Source organism: Hoplias malabaricus, chromosome 10 (assembly GCF_029633855.1).
Source record: "Hoplias malabaricus isolate fHopMal1 chromosome 10, fHopMal1.hap1, whole genome shotgun sequence".
Lineage (NCBI taxonomy): Eukaryota > Metazoa > Chordata > Actinopteri > Characiformes > Erythrinidae > Hoplias > Hoplias malabaricus.
Window position 1 is genome coordinate 8,369,702 of NC_089809.1, and position 22,651 is coordinate 8,392,352.

The window sequence follows — 22,651 nt, forward strand, 5'->3', positions numbered from 1 at the left end:
TAATTGTTTCATATAGTGCCCCCTCCAGGGTGTGTTCCTTGCACCCAATTATTCCGGGTGGGCTCCGGACCCACCGTGACCCTGAACTGGATAAGCGGTTACAAGGGACCTAAATTAAACATTCATTGACTCTTTATTTGTAACAGATACACTATACTGTCAAAAGTATTCGCTTGTCTGCCTTTACACGCATGGACTTGAGTGACATCCTATTTAATATGATGTCGTTTCACCCTTTGCAACTATAAAGTCTTCAACGCTTCTGGGAAGGCCACAAGGTTTCCACAAGGTAAAGGAATGTGTTTATGGGAATTTTTGACCATTCATCCAGAAGCTCATTTGTGAGGCCTGCCTTGCAATCTCCGTTCTAATTCATCCCAAATGTATTCTGTTGGGTTGAGGTCAGGACTCAACCCATCCACTAACCCCACTCTGTCATATAACATAGCCTACCACTTTGTGGCTGAGTTGCTGTCGTTCCCAATTGCTTTCATTTTGTTATAATACCACTGATAGTTGACTGTGGAATATTTATTAGAGAGAAATTTTCACAACTGGACACTTGTTGCAAATGTGGGAGAGTGATTTTTTTTTTCAGTAGAGGGCATCTCCATGTAGCTGATACATATTCTATTATTTTTTTATTCTTCAGTTTGGGGTGTTGTTTCTATTGATGAAGTTAATTCAAAAATCACAGCACATATTCCTACAATCATTAGCTGTACAAATTAACAAACACCAACAAAAATAACAATAAATACCTATAGACAGCAAAAGATAAACAAAACTATTATGGGCGCGCTCTGTCATCCAGAGGGGCGTCGCTGGGATATGACGCGTACCTGTCTCCTCGCCGCGCGCAGCAGTAGTGTGTTTGTGAGGCGAGGGACTCGGAGACTGGGTCAATAACATCTACAACTTCTCACCGTTAAACTCTCTCTACACAATTGGTGAGTCCACTCATCCAAAATTGCACAGCTCTCCGGCACAGAACAGCGTTTTCACTTTAATCTGTAGGAGAGAGAAAGGTCAGGAAATTGAGTTTTAGGGAAAATAAAATAGAGAAATACAGCAGAAGGACGCTGCAGCAGCGCCATTGAAACAAACACAAAAGAATAACAGCAGCAGCGGGTAAAATCCTGGCTGTGTTTTTGTGTCCTGCGCTAAAAAACCATCACAGACTTTCAACAGCAACAGACACAGGCAGACCGAGATTTTAACGCGGTGTTTCGGGATTGCGTTCACTTTAAATTCGGTATTAATCCTCTCTGGTTCCACCTTAAATGGTCCGGGCGCTGCAGTGTAGATGCTGTAGATTCTATGGACACTGCTGCAGCTTTTAAGGAGGAATGGAAAAATTCCGAGGTAGGTGTGCTTTGAAAGGCAGGAAAGTGAACTGAAGTGTAGTGTTTTGAATTTAGAATGAATGAAATAAATAGAAGAAAAGACATAGAAAGGGCACGAAAGGCAGAATAGAGAAAAGTGGCGTAGAAAGAAAGAAGGAAATGAGGAAAAGCGGAAAAGAATGGCTGCTGGTAAAGACTGAAAGAATGAATGAATGAAAAGTAATAGATAATGAGAGAGGGCAATATCAGAGGATGGAAATAAGCTACGAAGAAGCGGAATGGAACAAATAGGAGAAGCGAGAAAGGAAATGCAAGGCTTGTAGTGTAGAAAGAATGAATTAATTGAAAAAGAGAAGACAAGGAAGATCAATAAAGAGCGAAAGTGAATACTGAGAGAGATGTTGAGAGAATTGTTGTAAAAAGACAGAAATAAGGGGAGAATATTCAAGGAAAAGAAGTATAGAAAATGAAGTACTAGAGCAAATACAACATGTAAGATAGAATAAATGAAAAACTTAGTCTGGTAACAGAGGGTGATTAATCAAAGAAATAAGGAGAAAAGGGATGACATTCATGAAAGAAAGGAGAAATTTAAAGGACAGTTAAAGGGGTCAAGGCAGAGGCTTTGAGTTTAAAAGAATGGCAGAATTATAGCACTGTTCCCGTAGTCTCGCTACGGCTGGACAGTTAACTGACACTTGTGTGTGCAAATCAAAAGATGTGCCTCTCTGATAACAGAAGATCAATGTACAAGAGCCTTAATAGATCGAGTAGTTTTAAAGAATCTATAGCCTACAGTTTAGCTTGGAGTAGGAGTACAGATACTGTCCAGATATGTCGCGTCCACCAACAGGCATCTGTGCTTGCTAGCATTGTTGGCAGTGATGGAGAGTGTGGGCAGTGCTTTCTAGGATTCCTGGCCTTGGACGGCTGAGACATCACCTGGATTTAAACCTGTGATCTCCAGGTGATTGGTTCAATGCTTAAACAGCATTAGCTGGACTATTTCAAGTCTTGGCTGTTGGATAGTAGTCAGTAAGTTAAAAGCTAAAAATGGAAGATAGTACAGATCCAATTCAGATCTAGCTGTTAATTCCTTACATTATGGCTGCAGAGTACAAAGCATGATTTCCCACTATAAGTTCTATTTGTTTATAGTGGTGTGGCAGGTGTCAGTGTTTCAGCTGTTGTTAATACGTAAAGTAGATGTGCTGAGAATATGATTTGTGACGGATGAGTTCCAAACTAATGCAGCAAAATACAGCCGGTCATAGCTCCTGTGTCTTCATGTATTATGCATCTCAGTGTCGGCTTGGTTTCAGCCGCTTGGCCAGTGACACTCCCAGGAAATATGACACGAAACCAATGACACAAAATAAATAAATAAATAAAATAAAATAAAATAAATGATGCTGTAAAAAAATGATTGCTTATGCTCATGGTTTTCAGGGAGGCTATTCGTTTATAAGTAGACTTCATTGTGGATGTCAGCTTTTGCGCAATATTGATACATTTGTAATTGAGGAAGTGCTTTGATGGTTACATTAATAAGCAATATTTTAATTTTTTTTTAAGTCTTGATATTTAGCTACGAACACCTTTTTGGTGTAAATGTACTTTTAAAAGAGTTGATGTTTCTTCCACTTTCAAGATGCATAACTTTACTAAGATAATCCCAGTGTTTCATCCTGGAACCGCTAGAGCAGGGGTGGACAGTCTTATCCACAAAGGGCCGGTGGCTGCTGGATTTTAGTCCGTTCAGGACAGAGCACACCTGATTTCACTCCTTTAATTAGTTGGTCTCAGTAAAACAACGGATCATGTGACCTCCTGGGTGGTTGGAACAAAAACCAGCAGTCGGATAAGATCGCTCACCCCTGCTCTAGAGACTACCGCAGCATAGTAGTAGGATGAAAAAAAAAAAAAAAAAGTAGTGCTGAATTTCCCTTGAATAACCAGTGCAAATGGAAGAAATTATAAACATTACCCTTTAAAAACATTTTGTTATAATTATGAAAAAGATATATATATATATATCTCATATAAATGAGCTCTTAGAACAAACCACATGTCTGCAGTATTTGTGTAAAATTCTGTAAAGCCTGAAATGACATTGTTTCATGTGTCATTTTATCACTTGCCATCTCAACAGTCCCCTCTTTTTCAGTTAACATGAGAAAGAATATGTCCAGATCAAATTGTATATGGGATTCAGACGTTTTGTTTCATCTAAAAGGCAATAATTTTGGGATTCTATAGACTTGGACCCTGTGTAAACATCAGGGCATTTTCCCACATTGTAAACAACAGGAATCAACAGCGCATCTTTGATGCCCCCTTCTGGCCACTATGCGCAATTGTCTTGAATAGTACTGAAAGTTTAGAAGAATGGGAAGAGAATGAAAAGCGAAACTTAAGCAGTGAGGAGTTTTTTTTTCTCTGTGCCGTTTGCTTCCACATTTCAGCAGCCTTCAAGCTTTCGCTACTCTGGAAAACTAGCTTCGTGTTTTTAAGGTCCATTTTCCATACGTCACATCGCTGCATCGCCTCAGTGGAGAGAGTCGATAAAAAGAGCCGAGCTTTAAAACGGTCACAACGGTCACTGTAAAGCGCTGTGTGAGTGAAACAAGAGCGATTGCGCCTTTTTTCTGTGGTAATTTTTCCATGCCCTCGGTTTCTTCGACGCTATTCTCTGCTTAGCTAATGTTATTCATTGCTAATACACTTTAAGCGCGGTGTTAAGTCCATATCGTTTATGCTTTTTAAAGTTCGCACAAATTCATTTCTGCCCAAAGTTTGCGCCACCTGAGGAGAAAATTCGCTTTGTAGCCACTGGCCATTTTCTCAACCCAGCTCCTTCGGTATGTATGTTTAATATCGCCTCACAGCCACAAAAACCAATGACAGAAATGTGCATGTTTTACTTTTGAACGCTTATTACAACGTTACCGTCCTCAGAAACCATTTATGCTGCAACTTCAGGTGAGTTATGGGGTCGTGTGCAAAAAACCTACGTATAATTACACATTTTCATTCGTTCATTTTTTTAAGACAAAAAATATTTGAACAGATCTACAATCATATTTTCTGCAAAATGCTAAATTAACTCTTTGTTTATTCTTAATATAAAATATTTTGGAGGAACCTCACAAAAAGATATGAGCGGCTATTTTTATTATTTATTTTTTACTTCCTTCATTACGCTAAATTCCAAAACTAAACTGTAATTGTGTGTTAAAATTTGCAGAAATGTGTCCTCAGTAAAATATAAATGACTGTACACTTTGGAGATTTTCTGGTAGAGCTGAAAAGTTTCTCCTCTGGCGTTTCAGATAAAACTTATTTCAAGTCCAACAGGCCTGTGCTGTATTATTTTCATGAATGTTGGTTTTAATCAGTGCCTCCTTTGTGAACAGATTTAAGGGCAGGACAAAGGAGTTTATAAGCGAACCTTTTCAAGAGGAATTCCATATAGTGTTCATTTTTATTCTGAATAGTTACATGGTTATGACAACGGTTATTTACTGTATTTTTAGGCGAAATGGTCAAGGCAGGATTGTTCATACTTCTGATTGGAACCAGAGGTCTGATGCATGTTATACATCTAAAACATCCCTGAGAAACCTGTCACGTGCCGATGTATTTTCTGATGCCTGAGTAATAGTTTTTACAAATGTTTAAATTTAACTGTCCTCATAGAGGACATAGTGGGGCGGCACGGTGGATTAGTGGTGAGCACGTTTGCCTCTCAGCGCTGGGATCTTGGGTTCAAGTCCCATATGGGTGGAGTTTCCATGTTCTCCCTGTGTCTGTGTGGGTTTCCTCCGCGGTCTCCGGTTTCCTCCCACAGTCCAAAAGCATGAAGGGTCGGTGAATTGGCTCTAATAAATGTCCTTGTGTGTGAGTGAATGAGTGTGTATATTAATGATATTGATTGGCGCTCTGTCTGGGGTGAAATCCTAGTGCCCGATGCAGTCCTCCAGGTGGACGGTCGTTCCTGGTCGAGAGTACGCTGTGCGCGTTTGGCTGCCGATTCTCACCAGTGTGTGGATTGAGCATTCTGAGCAGTGTGGATTGTAAAGCGTCCTTGGGTATCTAGAAAGGCGCTATATAAGTGTAACGTGTAAAGTGTAATAGAGAGAGAGATAGCTAGCTAGCTTATTTATGTTCAGACATATATACACAGTATAATGTCTTAATACCGCCAAAAGATAACCATGACATAAAAAAGAGATGCTCTGGAGCAGTTCCACTTGAGCCACACATCATCATGTTCAATGCCAAGTGTCAGCTGGACGGCCCCTAAAAAGCCTGACAGCAGCGGAGTTCTGTCCTCTGGAGTGATTTGGCATAATCCAGTACGTTTGGGATGAGATACAATGATGTTTGTGATCCATCATCGGTACCACACCTCAATAGTGCTTTGATGGCTGAAGAGAGAGGCTCACAGAAATGTTACAACAATTAGTAAAAATCCTTCCCAAACAGGGGGAGCTTTTACTGCAACAAATGGTTGGGGGCGTGCTGCCTGTTAATACATCTGACTTCTGAAGAAATGTTGACTAAGCAAGTGTCCACATATGTTTGGTCATATAGTGTGTTTAAGGTGATTTCTTGGTTTGGCTTATCATCTGACTTTTGACAGGAGCAAAGGCTGCACCCCCTTCATTGAAAATATTTTCTGAAGTTCATGAACCAAGAGCTAGAGGCAATGAAAAGGAAAGTAACAGAAATAGCCTCCTTGTCTGTCTCTTTTGTATTTGTTAGTGAAGCACCTGAAGGCAAAAGATGGAAGTTGATTTCCTCTCAGGTTTAATCCAGTGGTGTTATGTCTTTTCTCCCTCCCCGTCTTTGAGTTTGAATTATTCTTTTAGCAGTCAAGTGTTCCTCTGTATTAGGGTTCTTATGAGTCACTGAAGGCCAGCAAGTCTAAGGGCACTGCTCTTCTGTCACTTCCCATGAATTCAGCACTTGTGGGGAAGGAGAATGTGTGTGGGTGCCCACATGAATGATTGTTATTAGGTGTGTATTAGACTAGCTGATATGGACAAAGTGCCATGTCTGTAGAGTTTGAAACAATGACACGATTTAATAAGTGAAAATCCTCTTGTTTTATGGGGCTACATGGCAGTTAAATGGTGACGTTGTAATAAACTTATCAATTTCATAATGCAGTAAATATATAGGAGAAACTTTTATTTTGCTTATTGGTGTCATGTATTTCGTCTCGTGATCCGTCCATGAAATAATCACGCGATGTTATGGAGTTGTAATGGGTTTTAAAGGGGATATACGTTCTCCTTTTTCCAGAAGTTGATTCAGTTACCTGAAGGTTTACTGAAACATGTGACATGCTTTGGTTAAATACTACAAGGAGCAAACACAACAGCAGCATTCTGCACCTACACAAGGTTTCTCATCTTGTAACATTTCCTCATTGCTAGATGGGGATTAGAAATCTTTTTTTTTTTTTAAACTCTTTTTATTTGGTTCCCTTTCTTATTGGTTAGTGTTTCGCCATCATTTAATCATTTCACTTATTTCTCCATGATCATTTGGATTATTTTGCAATATTCATGCTCTTAGTACTCTCACATAAATGCATGTTCCAGCACAGTGTCTGTGCTCTATGTAGGATGCAGGGTAAAGTAGGGCTGGACAATAATTCAATATCAATACATATTGCAATATAAAATGTTTCTATCACAATGATGATTTAAAAAAAATTTTTTTCCCAATATTTCACTGTACATTCACTGCACCGGTCACTGACTCTCATAACAGGGAGCTGTCCAGTTCACTGCCCTCAATTTTAAAGTTAGTTTTAAAATTTCAGACTTGACGAAGTCAAGAGGATTACGTTTGACAGTGATGTCATGTTTCTTGTTTGTACTGATATCGGAATTATATCCTATTTACTGAAATTTAGAAACATAACGTGATGTAAATATTGCCTGTATTGTCCAGCCCTAGGGTAAAGTCAGAAAAACTCATTTCATCCCATGCTTTCTGACTTAGGCAGAGTATAAAAATAAATACATGTTTAATAACACATTTTGTGGGTTGGTATTAGACTCCAGTATCCAAATTAATGTGCAAAAAAATAAATAGTCATTTTTACTGAGCAGTGCATTGAAACGTTTGTGCTTTGTACCTTTGCATACATTTTATAAGGCCATTTTCTTATTTTTTTTAATCTGTAATTTAACCTGTAGATTGTTTTGACACTTTGTTAAATATCTTAATTGATTGCATTATGTGCTTGCCTAGTTTTGGAGCTTCTTTGCATCACCTGCTCTTAATCTTATTACAGACATAGAGAAAGGCATTACGCTTTTCAATTAATGTTAGAAACAAAGTACAGGTTACCAGAGAGAAAATAATGTGACACATATGTACTTGTGTTTTGTTTTCAGCTTGAAATTTCTTTCAGCAGATCATCCTATATTTTGTGTCGTGTGTTCAGTGTTCTTGACTTGGCTGTACCTTAATTTGGTTATGATAGGACACAATGTCCTTCAGCGTGACCTCGTCCCTCCTGTTTCCTTTTTTTTTTTTTCTCCTGATAGACTGTCTCATTTTTCCCAACCCATGAGGATCTGTATATTGCTTGCTGAGCCAGAAATGAATCGTCTGTGTCACAACAAACGTGAATAATTAATCAAGGAGCCTTTTACCAAGTTATACTGTTACAGTTGTCTGGTCTAGACCTAGAAATGTGCACCTTGGAGGCTCTCGTGTCAGTGCATAATCAGAGTGTGTGGGTTTTTTTTTTTTTTTTTTAAACCTGCTCATTTACATTTCTAATTTCAACCTGTTTTCATTTTTTACCAGGTGACCCTGAGCCTTCGTGATCAAATAATATATCAGGAGTCGACTGCAGTATTGGACCGTTTTTATACATCCCTTCCTCTCACTCAAAGCCAGCGGGCAAAGAGACTGTGCCCTAAACCCCCCTTGCCCTCCACCCCTGCGCTATGAGCAGAGGTAGAGGAGGGCCTTCCAAAGAGCATCAGAGATTCTCCCTCCCACCTCACCAAGGAAAGCCCAGATCAGGATTCCCCTCGCAAACATTACAGTCTCACCCCAGGACTCGTGTTCCAAGCCCCAGCGCTGCCTTTGGTAGGTTTCAGCATCCACCCTTTTATTCAAATACAGGTTCTTCTGGAGACACTTTCCGTGATCCCACATCTCCTCAAGTCCCTTTCACCCCTCCTTTGCCTGGACTTTCTCAAGGTAACCTCCAGAACTCAACAACAAATGGAGTAAGACAGAGAGACCAAGTCTCAGACTTTCGCCAACAACAGGTCCAGTTCCTAAGGGGCCAAAGTGCCCAGGCACCCAACTTCAGGGTGCCGCAACAGGCAGGGCCCCTGAACTACTTTGGGAATCAGCAGCAGATTCCCCCAACGACCAGCAACTACTCAACAAGGGGGAGCTTTGGTCGGGACAGTTCAAACTGGGAAAAGGGCTCTCAGATTCGGTACCCTCCTGGTGCAAAGAAACCATCTGAGTGGGACTACACAAAAGGCCAGCATCATTATTCGAATCAGGGAATCAAAGGTCAAAGGGTCCACCGTGTAGACAGTGACTTCCCCTCTTTGTCTTCAAGTTTTTGTAGTCTGTCTCTACATGAGAACCGCTCTGCAAAGCCGGAGTACTCTGATACTGTTTCACCCGGTAGTGGTTTTGGAATTCAGGCTTCTAGCTCACTTCATGCAGTGAGACAAACCTTACATTTGACTCCTGATATTCAGAAGGAGGTTCTCAGTTCTTTGGCATCACTTGAGCCAGGGGAGACCATCCAGGCCAAAGTTTTGGCCAAAAAGCTTCACTTGCCTAAGAAGATTGTTAATCAAGCCCTTTATGCATTGCACAGCTTACACCGAGCTGTAAAGCAAGGAGAGACCCCTCCTCTTTGGAGCCTTTATAGAGAAGGTGACTTTGAACCCTCTAGAGGCACAGACAGACCTCAGCACACAGTCTGTTCTGAAGAAAAGGTTGATTGTGGTACTTCCGTGAAGCAAGAACAATTCATTGGCATTGAAAGAAAACCAAGTGACGACTTGCAAACTGAGGCCACAGCTGTTGCTCAGGCCGGTGGTTGTTCACCTGAGGAATCTGAAGACTCTGAGAATTCTGCTGAAACATCGGGCTCTGACCAGGATCAAGGGACATTTTCATCTACTGCACAGACAGAAAGTTCCACCGCCACAATGGAAACAAGGGATAATAAAGAACAGGTCCTACAGTATCTCTACGAGGTAGGCGAGGCCACTGCATTGTTGATCGCCAAAAACCTGGGCTTGCGAAATGCCAAGCAGGTCAATCCTACACTCTATGCTATGGAGAAACAGGGTGAACTGAAGCGTGACACAAGCCATTCGCCACCCTTTTGGGAGTTGAGTGGCCACAGACGGGACAAGATGGAACGACAGCGGAAAGCTGCTTCCATGGTAAAGCAAGACGACTTGGACATGGCTGTTTCGGAGCCACTAACTTCAGGAGCATGTGTGCTCACTGACACCATAGAGAAGACCAGAGAGTCCGTCTTTGGGAATGGAACCATTGGGCAAATTTCACATGAAGAGATGCGTGGACAAATTTCCCCAAACCCTAGTAACCTCTCATCTCCTAATGCTTCCTACCCTCGTTCTGCCCATTGCCCAGCAGACTACAAGCCGGATGATCAGAACGGTGCAGGGCAGTCTCAGTGGGCATCAGATGAGATTCCGGAGTACCTGAACATTATCCGGTCACAGGTAGCTGTGTCACTGTCTGCACCTACACCTCCAGCTCAGAGTTCTGAGGCCAGCAGACTACAAAAACTGAAGGAAGCCCGCTGCAAGAACCCTGTCAGTGGATTGATGGAGTATGCGCAGTACCTCGGCCACAACTGTGAATTCCTTCTGCTCGATCAATCAGGACCTTCTCATGATCCCAGGTTAGCAGTAATGGATTTAAATATACTTATATATAAAAGTTGAAATATAATCCTTAAAACAGTAGGCACAGCTTTTGTGTTTATTTCTGTGTAAGAAAGTAGCCTGAGAATATTTCTTGGAAATATGGAAGAAATGGAGCCCATGCTCTATCAGATATTGTACTCAATTGCATGTTTGTGTTCCACTGCTTTAGGTTTCGGATGCAGGTGATGCTCGATGGACGAAGATTCCCGGTGGCTGAAGCCTCGAATAAAAAAGTGGCAAAGAAGGACGCTGCTGCACTGACCCTGCGGATCCTCTACAGGGAGATGGAAGGGACTAATGGAGAAGAGGAGGAGGAAGAACAGCCTGCAACAGGAGAGGCATTTGATTTTGCCGAAGATAGTTTTGTGAGTTTTTTCAAGTAATTTGATTAGAACCATGTGGGTTTGACCAGTGCAGTACACACAGGAAAAAACTCGGCTTATATGTAAATATTGCTTGAAGTGCAATGCAACAATATACTTATGAAAATCTAAGTAGAAAGTAACTTTAAGTGGTATATAAGCAGTCAAGGAGATTTCTGATACTGGCATGAGGCTTGATCATGGGCAGATGTTTTAAGATTGCTTCTACTAATGATTTTAGAATCAAATGCATGAAGAAATACGTTTACTGTAAGTATGGTTATTTGTTTGTTGCGGTGTTGACTTATGATTTTGTTTCCTCATGGGCTTTCCTTCTTGGTTTGTCTCTTTTCTGGTGGTAAAGGAGAACTCGGAGGGGCCGCCTAAAGCATTGGCTCGCTCACTTCCAGGAGGCAAGAATCCTGTTTCAGTTTTAATGGAGCACAGCCAACGCAGTGGCAACGCCATCGAGTTCATCAATACGGGACAGGAGGGACCGCCACATGACCCTCGGTAAGTCATGTGCTCACATCCTCAGTATTGTATTACTACACTCAAATGTTCATTCAAACAGTACTGTACACCAGTCGTATTGTAACAGAATACACCTAAACCTAACGCTGACCATCACCTTAACCACTCAGGTAGAGCTCTACTAGCCTATGCTTCCTTCTCTTCTTTCTCTGGTGTGTGGTGTAATTTGTGTGGTGTGTGTGTGTGTGTTTTGGGTAGATATTCTCATCCCTTCTGTCCCTTCCTGTTCATCTCTCTCTTTTGTTTGTCCTGTGCCCCCCCCCTTCTAATGCCCATCTCTTCGGGCACTAACTCCATTTAGGATGATTTTCTAGAGCACAGTGAACTTTCATCAGGGTTAGCGGGTGGCGTGTGTGCTCATGTTAGCAAAAATCGTGTTTGATGGTGTGGAAAAGCATTTTTCAAGTCTCTAGTTCTGCGGTGAAGGACGTGCACTCTAACTTGTTCCTGTTCTGCTGTGTCATTGCATTCGCACGACAGTACTAAAGCTGACAGCTCTTTGATGAGGTGCAGAGGTAGCTTATAGCAATTTATTGAAATATTGTGAACAGAACTGGCAGCTTGATTACATAAGTCGTTTTCGCATATGAACTCTGGAAAATGTCCACGGAATCAGGTCTGGACAAAGTGTATCATAGAGCCAGAGATTTTCCATGTCAGACGTGTTCTCCCAGCTGGAACTGTTCAGCATGGTTTAGACATGGGGCAGTGCCTGTGCAGTGCATGCATGAGGCACGGCATGAAATCACTTTTTGATGTGTGTGTGTGTATATATATATTTATATGTGTGTGTGTATATGTGTGTGTATATATATATGTGTATATAGATATATAGAGAGAGAGAGGCTTTACTATATTTGATAGGTGAATTAGCTGGGTTGCTTGCTGACGGCATCAACACAAACTATTTACGTATTGAGTGACACTTCTAGTAAATCCGCAGCTTAAAAGGGCTCTTCCTAAAATTTCTTGAATGATATTTCTTGTATTAGTGCAACAGTTTGATTTTGTGTTCCAGCTACTGTCATCAATTAGCATTATTCAAGCTGTTTTCCTGCATTGTTTAAGATTGATTGATGAATTAGTTTTGTTAAGAAAGGCTGCCCTGTATTGTGACTCACTCCTAAAGCAACTTGGGATGAAACACTCCTATAACTGTTGTATGTAGTAGTATAATAACTACATTCTACATACATATATGATCACCACTTTTCTGTCCATTTCTTATGTCTGTTTATTTCTCCCTGCATTAGGTTCATGTTTCGAGTAAAGGTCGGAGACGTTCTTTTCCCAGAAGCCTCGGCACCCAGTAAAAAGGCGGCGCGGCAACTGGCAGCAGAGGAAGCCGTGAAGGCACTGATTGCAGACAGACAACTGCAGCTCAACAAGGTACAAATAACAACAGAAAAAGGATAATGGGTGTGAAAAAAGGAGAGGAAAGTAGGATATGGAACTTGAGAGAGGAGACCATGCTCAGAGAAACAGAAGAAAGCAAAGTTTCTGAACCAGCTAGACACCTTGCCAAAGGCTTTTACTACAGCACAGAAACTAAGCATACTAATGTTGAGGGGCTTTTCCTTCAAAACATTTACAGTATTTTGCAGATGCTTTTATCCAGAGAAACTCACAAAAGCACTTAGCGTTCAGACAGTATGTATATCCTAGCTAGAACAAATAGGTTAGGGTCCAAATTTCCTCAGAGCTCAGACTCTTGTCAGAATAAGGGCCAGTGCTGATACCTAGAAGGAACAAACATAGTAAGTGCAATACACAATACACTCTAGTCAGTGCTCAAACGTAGAAAGAGAAACTAGTCAGTGTTCATACCTAGAAAGAAAGGAGTTAAGTGAAGTGGAAGTGCAAAAACCATTGGTGATTAGGCGTTTGAAGGCCGCAAGAGAGTCTATGTTCGGACTGCCAGTGGAAGTTCGTTCCACCATCTGGGCGCCAAGGCAGAACAGTTTTGATGCTAATCCTCCATGTGACTTTAAAATATAAGGTATATATTTACTGATCACAAAGGAATTATGCAGAAAATGTGGAATGTCTCTCATTCTCGTCATTCTCTTCCAGAATCCATGGTAATATTTTAATGTTTTCCACACTTGCACCATTGGAGCATAAATGAGACCCGTCTTGATTAGACATCAATTCAAATAGTCAGCACTGATTGTGGCAGAAAGCTTTATTGATACCAGCAGTCATTTGGACAGATTGCAAAATAGTACCGCAAGTGTGTTGAGCAATGTAACTTCTATTTTTTCATTGATGTAGGCTACATTTTCCATTCCATCCTGGTGCTGTAATCTGATGCATTTTCCTATTTTTCAAACATGAAAAAACAGAGGAAACTGTACATTTATAACCAAGAGCAACCTGATTTTGTACTGTAAGTGGTCGATGTATAAGCAGCAAGGTGAAATCAGTTTTGAAATGTAATTATTGCAAAGTTGGAGGAAACCTCAGGAATCATAGCGTGTTTGTAATTTGATAATATTATACACCATCGCTAAATTGAATCATTTTTTAAAACTGCCAAACAATTCTTCTCTTTCATGTCTTTGTTATTTGTGTGAGGGCCTGATGGAATTCTATCTCTGACAGCCCCAGCAGAACTTCTGCCCTCTGGGTGATGGAGACTTGCCACCAGCAATGCCCCCGTGCCCCTCACTGCCCCCGCTGACGGCAGCAGAGCTTCAGGCAGCTCATGAGGCCGGAGTGGGAGACCTCATCAACCACCTGAACAACAATGCCGTGTCTGGCCTGCTGGAGTACGCTCGTTCACGAGGCTTCGCTGCAGAGATCCGTCTAGTGGGCCAGTCCGGACCGCCACATGAGCCACGGTACAAAATTGTGAACTTTAATTAGTCAGGTGTTGTCCTTTGAAGGCAGTTTAGTGTCAAGTTTTTTGAAGATGTATAGGCAAAGGAAAATAATTAATGGTCAGTTTTGAGATGCAATGTGTGTTTGTGTGTGTGTGTGTGTATATATATAATATATATATATATGAGAGAGAGAGAGACAGAAGAATGATTGAATTATGCAGAGACGTCTGTGTTCTTTGGGTTTTGCTTCTATTAAAAACAAAGTATCAATATAAACAATTGCCTTTACCCAAGATCCCTTGAAGAGCTGATTTTTGTGGTGTCTCAGGATTAATGTTACCTGCAGTGGTGTTCTCGCTGTGGCGCCCTCTTTTGTTCATTTGATGAATCAGCATGATTTCGTACAGTTAACCAATAAATTTCAAATAGGCCCCTTATGGCTCAACAAACTTTCCTCTTACTCCCACACACATTTTCTTTCTTCTCAGCTTTACCTACCAGGCTAAACTAGGAGGCCGCTGGTTCCCTGCTGTTTGTGCCAGTAATAAAAAGCAAGGAAAGCAAGAGGCAGCTGACGCAGCACTTAGAGTGTTAATAGGAGAAGCAGAAAAGGCAGCACGCACCGGAGAACTCACACCTGAGGTTTGTATTCAACTCATGCTCACAGTCAGACATAAGGAATGAGACAATATGAACACACACACACACACACACACACACTTTTGTGTGTGATTGCCCCCTCTCTTTACCACACAGCATGGTGCCAAACAGAGTGTGTGTTTGTCAGCTGATGTGATGGATGTCGGCAGTCTGTGCACTACACTGCGCAGTGGTCAACATCACATGTATTGGAGGAAGCATGTGCTTGTCCTCATCCTACTAGTGTTGGTGTAGGGAGTAATTAGAGACATTAGAGCGATACTACTAATAATAAAGGATAAAAACACACTATATAATTAGTTTATGAATAGGGAGAAGCAATAATCTGTTTCCGACACCACTCAGCTCCACCAGTCTCGGCTCTTTTGCTTTTCCGTTGGCCAAATCTGGTACCTGCTCCTGGAGACAGGTACTTTGTCAGTTCTAGTTCAGTTAGGGTTCCCGCCAAGTCTAGTAGGTACTAAATTGTCATGTGTAAACCCTACAGAGCACTGATTGGCCAGAGAGACCTATCAATCACCATGAAATGCAGAGCTCCAGCACAAAATCGCAGCGAGTAAAATATCCAAAGTTATGGCAGCATTCACTTTTATTTTTAGCTGAGGTAACGTTACTTTGAGGTGTTTTGAAGAGGTTTAAAGGTCCTTGGGTCGGTGGCCGATAGAAATCTCCAGCGAAAGCCAAACGTTCAACAAGGAAAACTGTTATGTGAGAACTTTGGTGCGGAGTTGTATTCAGTTAAAAAAAAAAAATCCCCAAAAACAGGGATTTGTGACATGATTTTGGTGGGGAGTTTTAGCTAGTGGATAACAAACAGCTAAAAGCAAGCTGAGTCGAGTAGATCCCAAGCAGTGAATAAGCACCGTAAGATAAAGATACTGAACTGGGAAGATTTCATTTTTTCCTATAGTAGTTAATTAACAAACTTAAAACAGGCTTAACATTAGTCACTGTTACACTGTTGGAATCTATTTAGTTTTTGAGCTACAAGTGATTGGTTTCTGTGAACTTCTAACTTGTTAAAGCTTAGCGACCGATGCGATAGTCATCTTTTAGAATGAGGTGAAATTTGCATGTATATGTGTTTAAACTCTTTTTCTTTGTTCGTTAGTTACCAGTGTCTGGCAGCACTTTGCATGATCAGATCGCCATGCTGAGTCATCAGCGTTTCAATGCACTGACTGCTCGAATACAGCACAGTCTCCTGGGCAGAAAAATCCTCGCCACCATTGTCATGAGGAGAGGAAGTGACAGCCTGGGTACAGTCGTCAGCCTCGGGACAGGTACACACTCAACAATCAGTGTATTGTTTATACGTTTTTAATCCCAATATTAATTTTAGCAATGATATGAATTCAAACATTCTTCACCCCCAAGGAATCTTGGTTTTATTGTGTTTTCATTTATACTGTTTAACTGTGGAATTACTAGACGAATGCCATTGTCAAAACAAAACATCCTCTACAGACGACCATTCTGCCTAAAGTGCAGTTATTGTTTGTTCACTGAATAATATTATAAACTTTTTTTTTTTTTCCTCTCACGCGTGTGTGCACACAAACACACTCACTAGCATCATACACAGTAGACCGTTCCGGCAAACTGGAGTCATCTGCCTCTGTTAACTTCCACTCAGTGAAATCCTTCAGCTGTCAACCCTCTTTAATTGCTTAGTCAGTAAAGCCTGCTCTGAAGCACAGTTTTGTGCCTTGTCACACTTCAGCAACTTTTGAGTTAGCACTGATGAGACAGGGGTGTGCAATTAAAGCCAGCGGGGTTCTTACTGTTTCAATATGAAACACCACATGCCTATATTATTACAGTTATTACAGAATTGTAATCTGATAACATCTCATTTATGGCACTCATAATCGTCAGCTATGTCTGACATTAAATTAAGACTTTCTTGCAGTAGGTGTTTATTTAGTATTACATTTTTTGTGCAGCTTTGTGTTGGTTGATTGGGCACTTTTTTGAAATTTTTGATTAATTTATTTTTAAATACGCAGATTTTTCATCCAGATGAATACGACAATGGCTGCCTTTCCAGGCCAATCCAGTAGGGGGCCATAGATTAAAGAGAGACATCTAAACACCACAGTGCAGGAGAGACACAGGTGTTAATCTCAAATCACGCATTACTCCCTATGTAGTGCACCATGCAAGTCATAAAACTACTAAATCTAGATCTTAATAGTGCATTATATATTTCAAATGTGGCATCATTTATATTTATTCATATGTAGATCTGAAGTCTAGGGCTGTCTGCATGCACATTTGTAGTTTAATGAGTTGTGTACTTCACAATATAAGGAGTGTGGAGGTATTTGCATTTTAGCCAGAGACAGACACGCTGTGTGACGTCAACGATTCCGGAAATCCGTTTCCTTTCGTCTGCCATTTTCAGCGACCTAAAACACTGTTTTTGTTTGGACGACAGGCCACAACACAGACAAAGAATCTTTGTTTTTAAAAATAAACTGATCAGTGTTGACAAGCCTGGGTTTGTTGCCCCGTGGAAGCTCGAGAGACACATTCTCTCTTTCCAAAACCTCATCTATTATTAAACTAACAGGCTTTTGCAAATTATATTTTTGTAAATATATGCTCTAAGTTTCTGTAGCCCACAGCAGTTGCAAGCCACCACAGTGCAACCACCATGAGCTTCTCAGAAATAATTGACTGGCTTATGTCTGTGTTGTGATGTGCAAGGGTGTCGGTAGAAGATTACAGAGAAGCTCAATTTTTACACTCCTCATTCTAAAATTAGTAAGCCAGATATCTTCATCAAATATCCACAGGAACACACATTCCCATGAGTCACTGCTGTCCTCAACAGCTCCGAATCAATTCATCTATTGTCTATTGATCACAGTGATTGTAGCAACAGAAATACTCCACCTACTTCAGTTTATAATATGGTCTGTGCCAAAATAACTAAGATCTGGGATTACAAACACAACCAACAAATATTTATCCATGTTATTTGTTTGTTTTGCTTTTTTTGGTACTGCCTCCATGCTTGCCTTGGCAACCAACATAGCTGCATGAGTAAATGCAACAATGGCCTGAACAAATCGGATCTGGTCACTAGAAACTTTAGTTTAGTAACGTTAAAACAGTTCAGATTTGTGGTTCTCGTCACTACCACTGTAAAGAAATCTTACTTGGAACATTTAATACTAGGAGCATTTCATATCAAACCTACCTGCATAATTTTGTTTAAATCTTAAACCTTTAATTGAGGTAGTTGTTCTTTAAAACCCAGTATTTTCTTAAGTGTCTCTAGAATATAAATTGCAAGCTCAGTTTACTAAGATGCTTTATGATTAGAGGAGCAGCAGTTAATTGTAGAAAGCATAATTTTCATAGAAACCTTCATTTGCATTTTGTAAACCTTTTATTTTTTTTTAACTGTAGGAAATCGCTGCGTAAAAGGAGAGGAGCTGAGCCTTAGAGGGGACACTGTTAACGACTGCCACGCAGAAATCATCTCCAGGAGAGGTTTCATCCGGTATCACTTTACTCTGGCACTCTCTCAAAATGCATTTTCTCCATTTCATTCTCTGGAAAAATGAGAGTCCTATTTCATTCTCATAAATATATTAAAGAGTGAAGTAAATTTATATTCGCTGCATCTTCATATTCTTGTATCACTTCATCTCTTCCTGCTACTCATCTATTTCTTTGTTCATGCTATCTGTCTCTCTCTCTTGCTCTCTCAGGTATTTGTACAGTGAGTTGAAGAAGCACTGGGACAGTCCTCAGGAGGACAGCATATTTGAGGTTGCAGGGGACAACAAGCTTAAGATCAAAGCTGATGTTACGTTTCATCTGTACATCAGGTACTTTATGCACCAGCACACGTATTGACGACTTAACACGGTTATTAAAACATTTTTGCCAGATTCTGGAGAAGGCAGTAACCCAACGTCATGTTATTAATAATGCATGTTTTTTGTAATCATCAAGGGGCTCGCCTGTGAATGAATAAATGAATGTCTAGAAGAGATACAGGAGATTACAGGGACATTTAACTTTTTTTTTTTCCTCCCACAGTTGGAACCTATTTAAAGGCATAGTTCATGACTGTAATCAAAAAGACTTTTTATGAAATATAGGGGTTTCCACAGTATTTGCTACATCTGTGGTCTGTTTTCATTCTTGAAACTGGTCTAATGTGTTTACGAAGCCCCAGCGTCTGTAAATAAACGGGCTCAGTGTGGTTTGCTAGGCTTTCTCTCTCTCTGTGCTCACAGAAGAGGCATTTTTAATTTATATATATTACAAATTTACCAACATAAAAAAAAAGTCTAGAAACATTTGCTTATTTTGTAAACTGTAATTTATCAAGTTTCTCATTTTATATTAAAAAAAATTTAGCATATAATTCTACCATCCAACAAAGTGCAGAAAATAGTGTGAATATAAACAGCAAAAGTAATCAATTATACAAATAGTAATCTTAAAACTTTACAGTAAATAACAAAACAAACGGTGTAGTTGCTTTTCTGAGTCATTACATAGACGAGTCAGAATATCACAATTATCACAATATAGATTTTTTTATATTGTTTTAAAAATTAACGATATTATCATGAACAATACGATATTACACAGCCCTATGATACAATGTACAGCCCTGTTCTACAGAAGTGATGATATTAATGCATCTAATAGAAGCCATATCAGATGGCTTATTATCGTTGTAATAATTATTTAATAGATTAGCGCAGGTGTGTAATTTAGACAAGTGGTGTGCACAGCACTTATTCTTGGTTCATAATCTAGTACCTTCTTGCTACATTAGCTCTGTAGGTGTAGTGCAAAACGTAAGAAAGCAAGCATGACTTAGATGATTGAAAGCGGTATAACTGACGACTGGGTGATGCATAGAAATAACATTATATATTCTTATTTATTACAATAGGATTTATAACTTTAAACTGTGCCAATTGGAAACAAGATGGACTTCAATCTTTATCATTTTACAGCTCAGCTTAAGCACTGAGGAATATTTCTCAGATTTTGTGCCTTGGGAAACCCCCCCAAAAATAGTTAACAGCTTATAAATATCTCCTAGTTATAATAGTTGAGTTTAAGGCTATGTACATATTTAATATTATTGAACACACTGTTGTAAAGTTCAAGTTGGTGTTTTTTTTTTTCTCTCTTTTTCCCAACAAAGTGTTTATCAGCTTTGAAAAATCTTTCTTCTCAGCTGTGACCAGGTTCTATTTATATTGCTCTCCCTGGACTCGTAAATATGTGTTCTTGTCAAATTTGAAGGTATAGAAAAAGAAAACAACATTTTATGCTTCAACCAAAGCTGGTACTGTTTATTTGGCCTTGGATTTTAAAAAACTCAGATTTTAAAAACAAATACTTCAACACATTTCATTTAACTTAAGCATAGCAACACTTTATTAGGCATGCAAAGAGAATATAAGATAGATAACATTCTCTCTCTCTCTCTCTTTCTCAGTACTGCTCCTTGTGGGGACGGAGCTCTCTTTGATAAATCGTGCAGCGAGGCGGCTGAGGTCACCGGCTCATCCCACATGCCTCTCTTTGAGAATGCTAAACAGGGCAAGCTCCGGACCAAAGTGGAAAATGGTGAGACGGCCACACATTCATCCCCTCTCCTTTTTAAACACTCATTTATACAGACTCTATTAAGTAGCCTCCTGTAATTGTTTGAAAGTAAGTGGGACCACATCAGCCCTAATCTGGTTACGTATACAGACCCTAATCAATAGCAGCAGATGAGAGTAATGTTTAAGGCCTCTGTGTGTCTCTCCGTCTTGTTTAACCGTAAATGGCTTTGCACAGAGCTCATAAATCTGGTCCTGGGTCTTTAGCGAAAGCAGGCCAGTTAATTCCATCAGAGAACACACCCTATCAAACTAGCTGTGGAGTATTGACTGATGTTTTAACAAAGAAAAATGACTTTTCATAATTTCTCTGCATTTAATAACTTGCAGATAAGTTTGATAACTTCTGCAGCACTTTACTCATTACTCATCGTGTTTTTATGTTTTCGTCCTTCTTGTGCTTCTTTGTCTTGCCCTTATTCTTCTCTTCCCTTGTTATATTCTTTGTTTTCTCTCATTTATGTCTTCGTTGTCTTCTTTTTCTTGTTGCAATTCTCTTTTACTTTTTTCTTCTTTCCTTTTTGTCATTGTTTGCATTTGTTTTACTTTTTCTTTCTTCTTTGTACATTTTTTTTTCTCCTGCTTTTTCTACTTTGTGTTTTTCTTCTTGTTGTCCAGTAAAAGATTATGGACTGGTAAAAAACTAAACAAAACCAGACACTCATTTTTTTATGGTTGTCTGCCAGTACCCTAGTACTTAATTTATTACATGTTTCTGTTTGTTATTTAGAATGATGTGTATGTGTATATTATGGACTTGAACATTAATAAAACATTCTTTTTAATAATTAATCATTTTTCTATCATTTCTTATGTAAGTATTTTGTGTAGAATTCCTTTGTAGCTGTTGCATTAAATATACTTTAAATATCTGTATGCATCTGGATGCTTGTGTTTATTTTTAATTATTTTTTCTTTGTCTTTTAACTCTCTCTTTCTCTCAGGTGAGGGCACTATCCCAGTGGAGTCCAGCGATATTGTACCCACTTGGGATGGCATCCAGCATGGGGAGCGTCTCAGGACCATGAGCTGCAGTGACAAGATTCTGCGCTGGAATGTGTTGGGTCTGCAGGGAGCACTCCTCAGCCACTTCCTCCACCCTGTTTACTTGAGCTCCATCACTTTAGGTAACAAAACAGTGCAGGGTTTGGTTTTACTTGAATGCTAATTGCTCCCTGCTAAGTGTAAGGGAGTGAGTTAGTGCATTATAATCCATGTCCATGAGTTAGGCCTTTCATCTTCCCATGCTTCCTCCATCTTTTTTTTTTTTAAATACTAAATATAAATTCTATCTGTTTGAACTTCCTTGTTTGGAATGATTTATCGCACAGTGTTTTCTGAGAATTTGACCCAAGGGCTTTTTGCTATATATCATAATGATTTTGTGTCACCTCAGGTTATCTGTATAGCCATGGTCACCTGACGCGAGCAGTGTGCTGCAGACTGGCCAGAGATGGTGGAGAGTTCAGCAAAACCCTGCCTCCCAACTTCAGTCTCAGTCATCCTGAGGTACACACACAAATAACACACAGCTGTGCGTTGTCAACACCAGTATTAGGTACGATTTTTATGAAGGTTAATTGAATAAACTCTGTCTTTTGTGTCTCTAAAGGTGGGCCGGGTGAGTGTGTACGACTCAACACGTCACACAGGAAAGACCAAAGAGTCAAGTGTGAACTGGAGCCTCCCGGACAAGCTGAGTGTTGAAGTACTGGATGGGACCAAAGGGAAGCTTGATGGGTAAGAGACAATCACAGCCAACGACACACAGCAGAACCCTGCTGACCTTGCAGCCAGAGTCAAATGGCAAAGAAGTACTTCCTGTAATTTTGTTTATAAGACTGTTTGATTGCGTCGCACGAATCATCTTGTGACCTCATGGGATGTCACTCATGTTTCAACGTCAGATGTCAGTCTGACTACTGACCAATCACAGTGATTGCGTTCTACATCAAAGCGATGCATAGTTACATTTCTGCAGCGTTGCGCGTCAGGCTGCGGCGTAGGGGCCATGTGGATGATTAAGTTCAGCTCAGAAGTATAAATTGGGCTTTTGGATCTTGCTCAAAGTGGTGTGTTTAGCTAATATATAGTAGCTGGCTTCAAAGAGAGAAGTTCAGATTTTTGTTGCTGTGCTTAAAAGACTAGAGTATGTTAACACTTGTTCTGTTCCCTGTATTAATGCTCTATACTCAAAAAGCTGTTCTGACACATGAATAACAGACTAAACTAGTGGAGGCTGAATAGACTGATTGTATGAGAAATGCATAACACTTTACGGCACATAGCTCACGGTTGTTT

General features: G+C 40.1%; 1 protein-coding gene across 3 annotated transcripts in view; it reads left to right on the forward strand.

Annotated features, from left to right (window-relative positions):
* The first annotated feature begins 842 nt into the window (after nt 1-842).
* The window catches only part of adar (adenosine deaminase RNA specific), a 24,624-nt gene continuing 2,815 nt past the window's right edge, over nt 843-22,651 (forward strand). The window contains exons 1-15 of one of the 3 annotated variants that reach the window (XM_066682853.1): nt 3,805-4,207; nt 4,305-4,328; nt 8,181-10,290; nt 10,485-10,680; nt 11,042-11,190; nt 12,465-12,600; nt 13,816-14,054; nt 14,525-14,678; nt 15,808-15,979; nt 18,117-18,210; nt 18,422-18,541; nt 20,182-20,312; nt 21,295-21,477; nt 21,747-21,859; nt 21,963-22,090. In XM_066682853.1, the coding sequence (XP_066538950.1) occupies nt 8,324-10,290; nt 10,485-10,680; nt 11,042-11,190; nt 12,465-12,600; nt 13,816-14,054; nt 14,525-14,678; nt 15,808-15,979; nt 18,117-18,210; nt 18,422-18,541; nt 20,182-20,312; nt 21,295-21,477; nt 21,747-21,859; nt 21,963-22,090 (3,782 nt within the window). In that variant the 5' untranslated portion in view covers nt 3,805-4,207; nt 4,305-4,328; nt 8,181-8,323. Of the gene's footprint in view, nt 951-3,804; nt 4,208-4,304; nt 4,329-8,180; nt 10,291-10,484; nt 10,681-11,041; nt 11,191-12,464; nt 12,601-13,815; nt 14,055-14,524; nt 14,679-15,807; nt 15,980-18,116; nt 18,211-18,421; nt 18,542-20,181; nt 20,313-21,294; nt 21,478-21,746; nt 21,860-21,962; nt 22,091-22,651 lie in introns of those variants that run through there. The other 2 variants (XM_066682852.1, XM_066682851.1) reach the window with 2 other exon arrangements.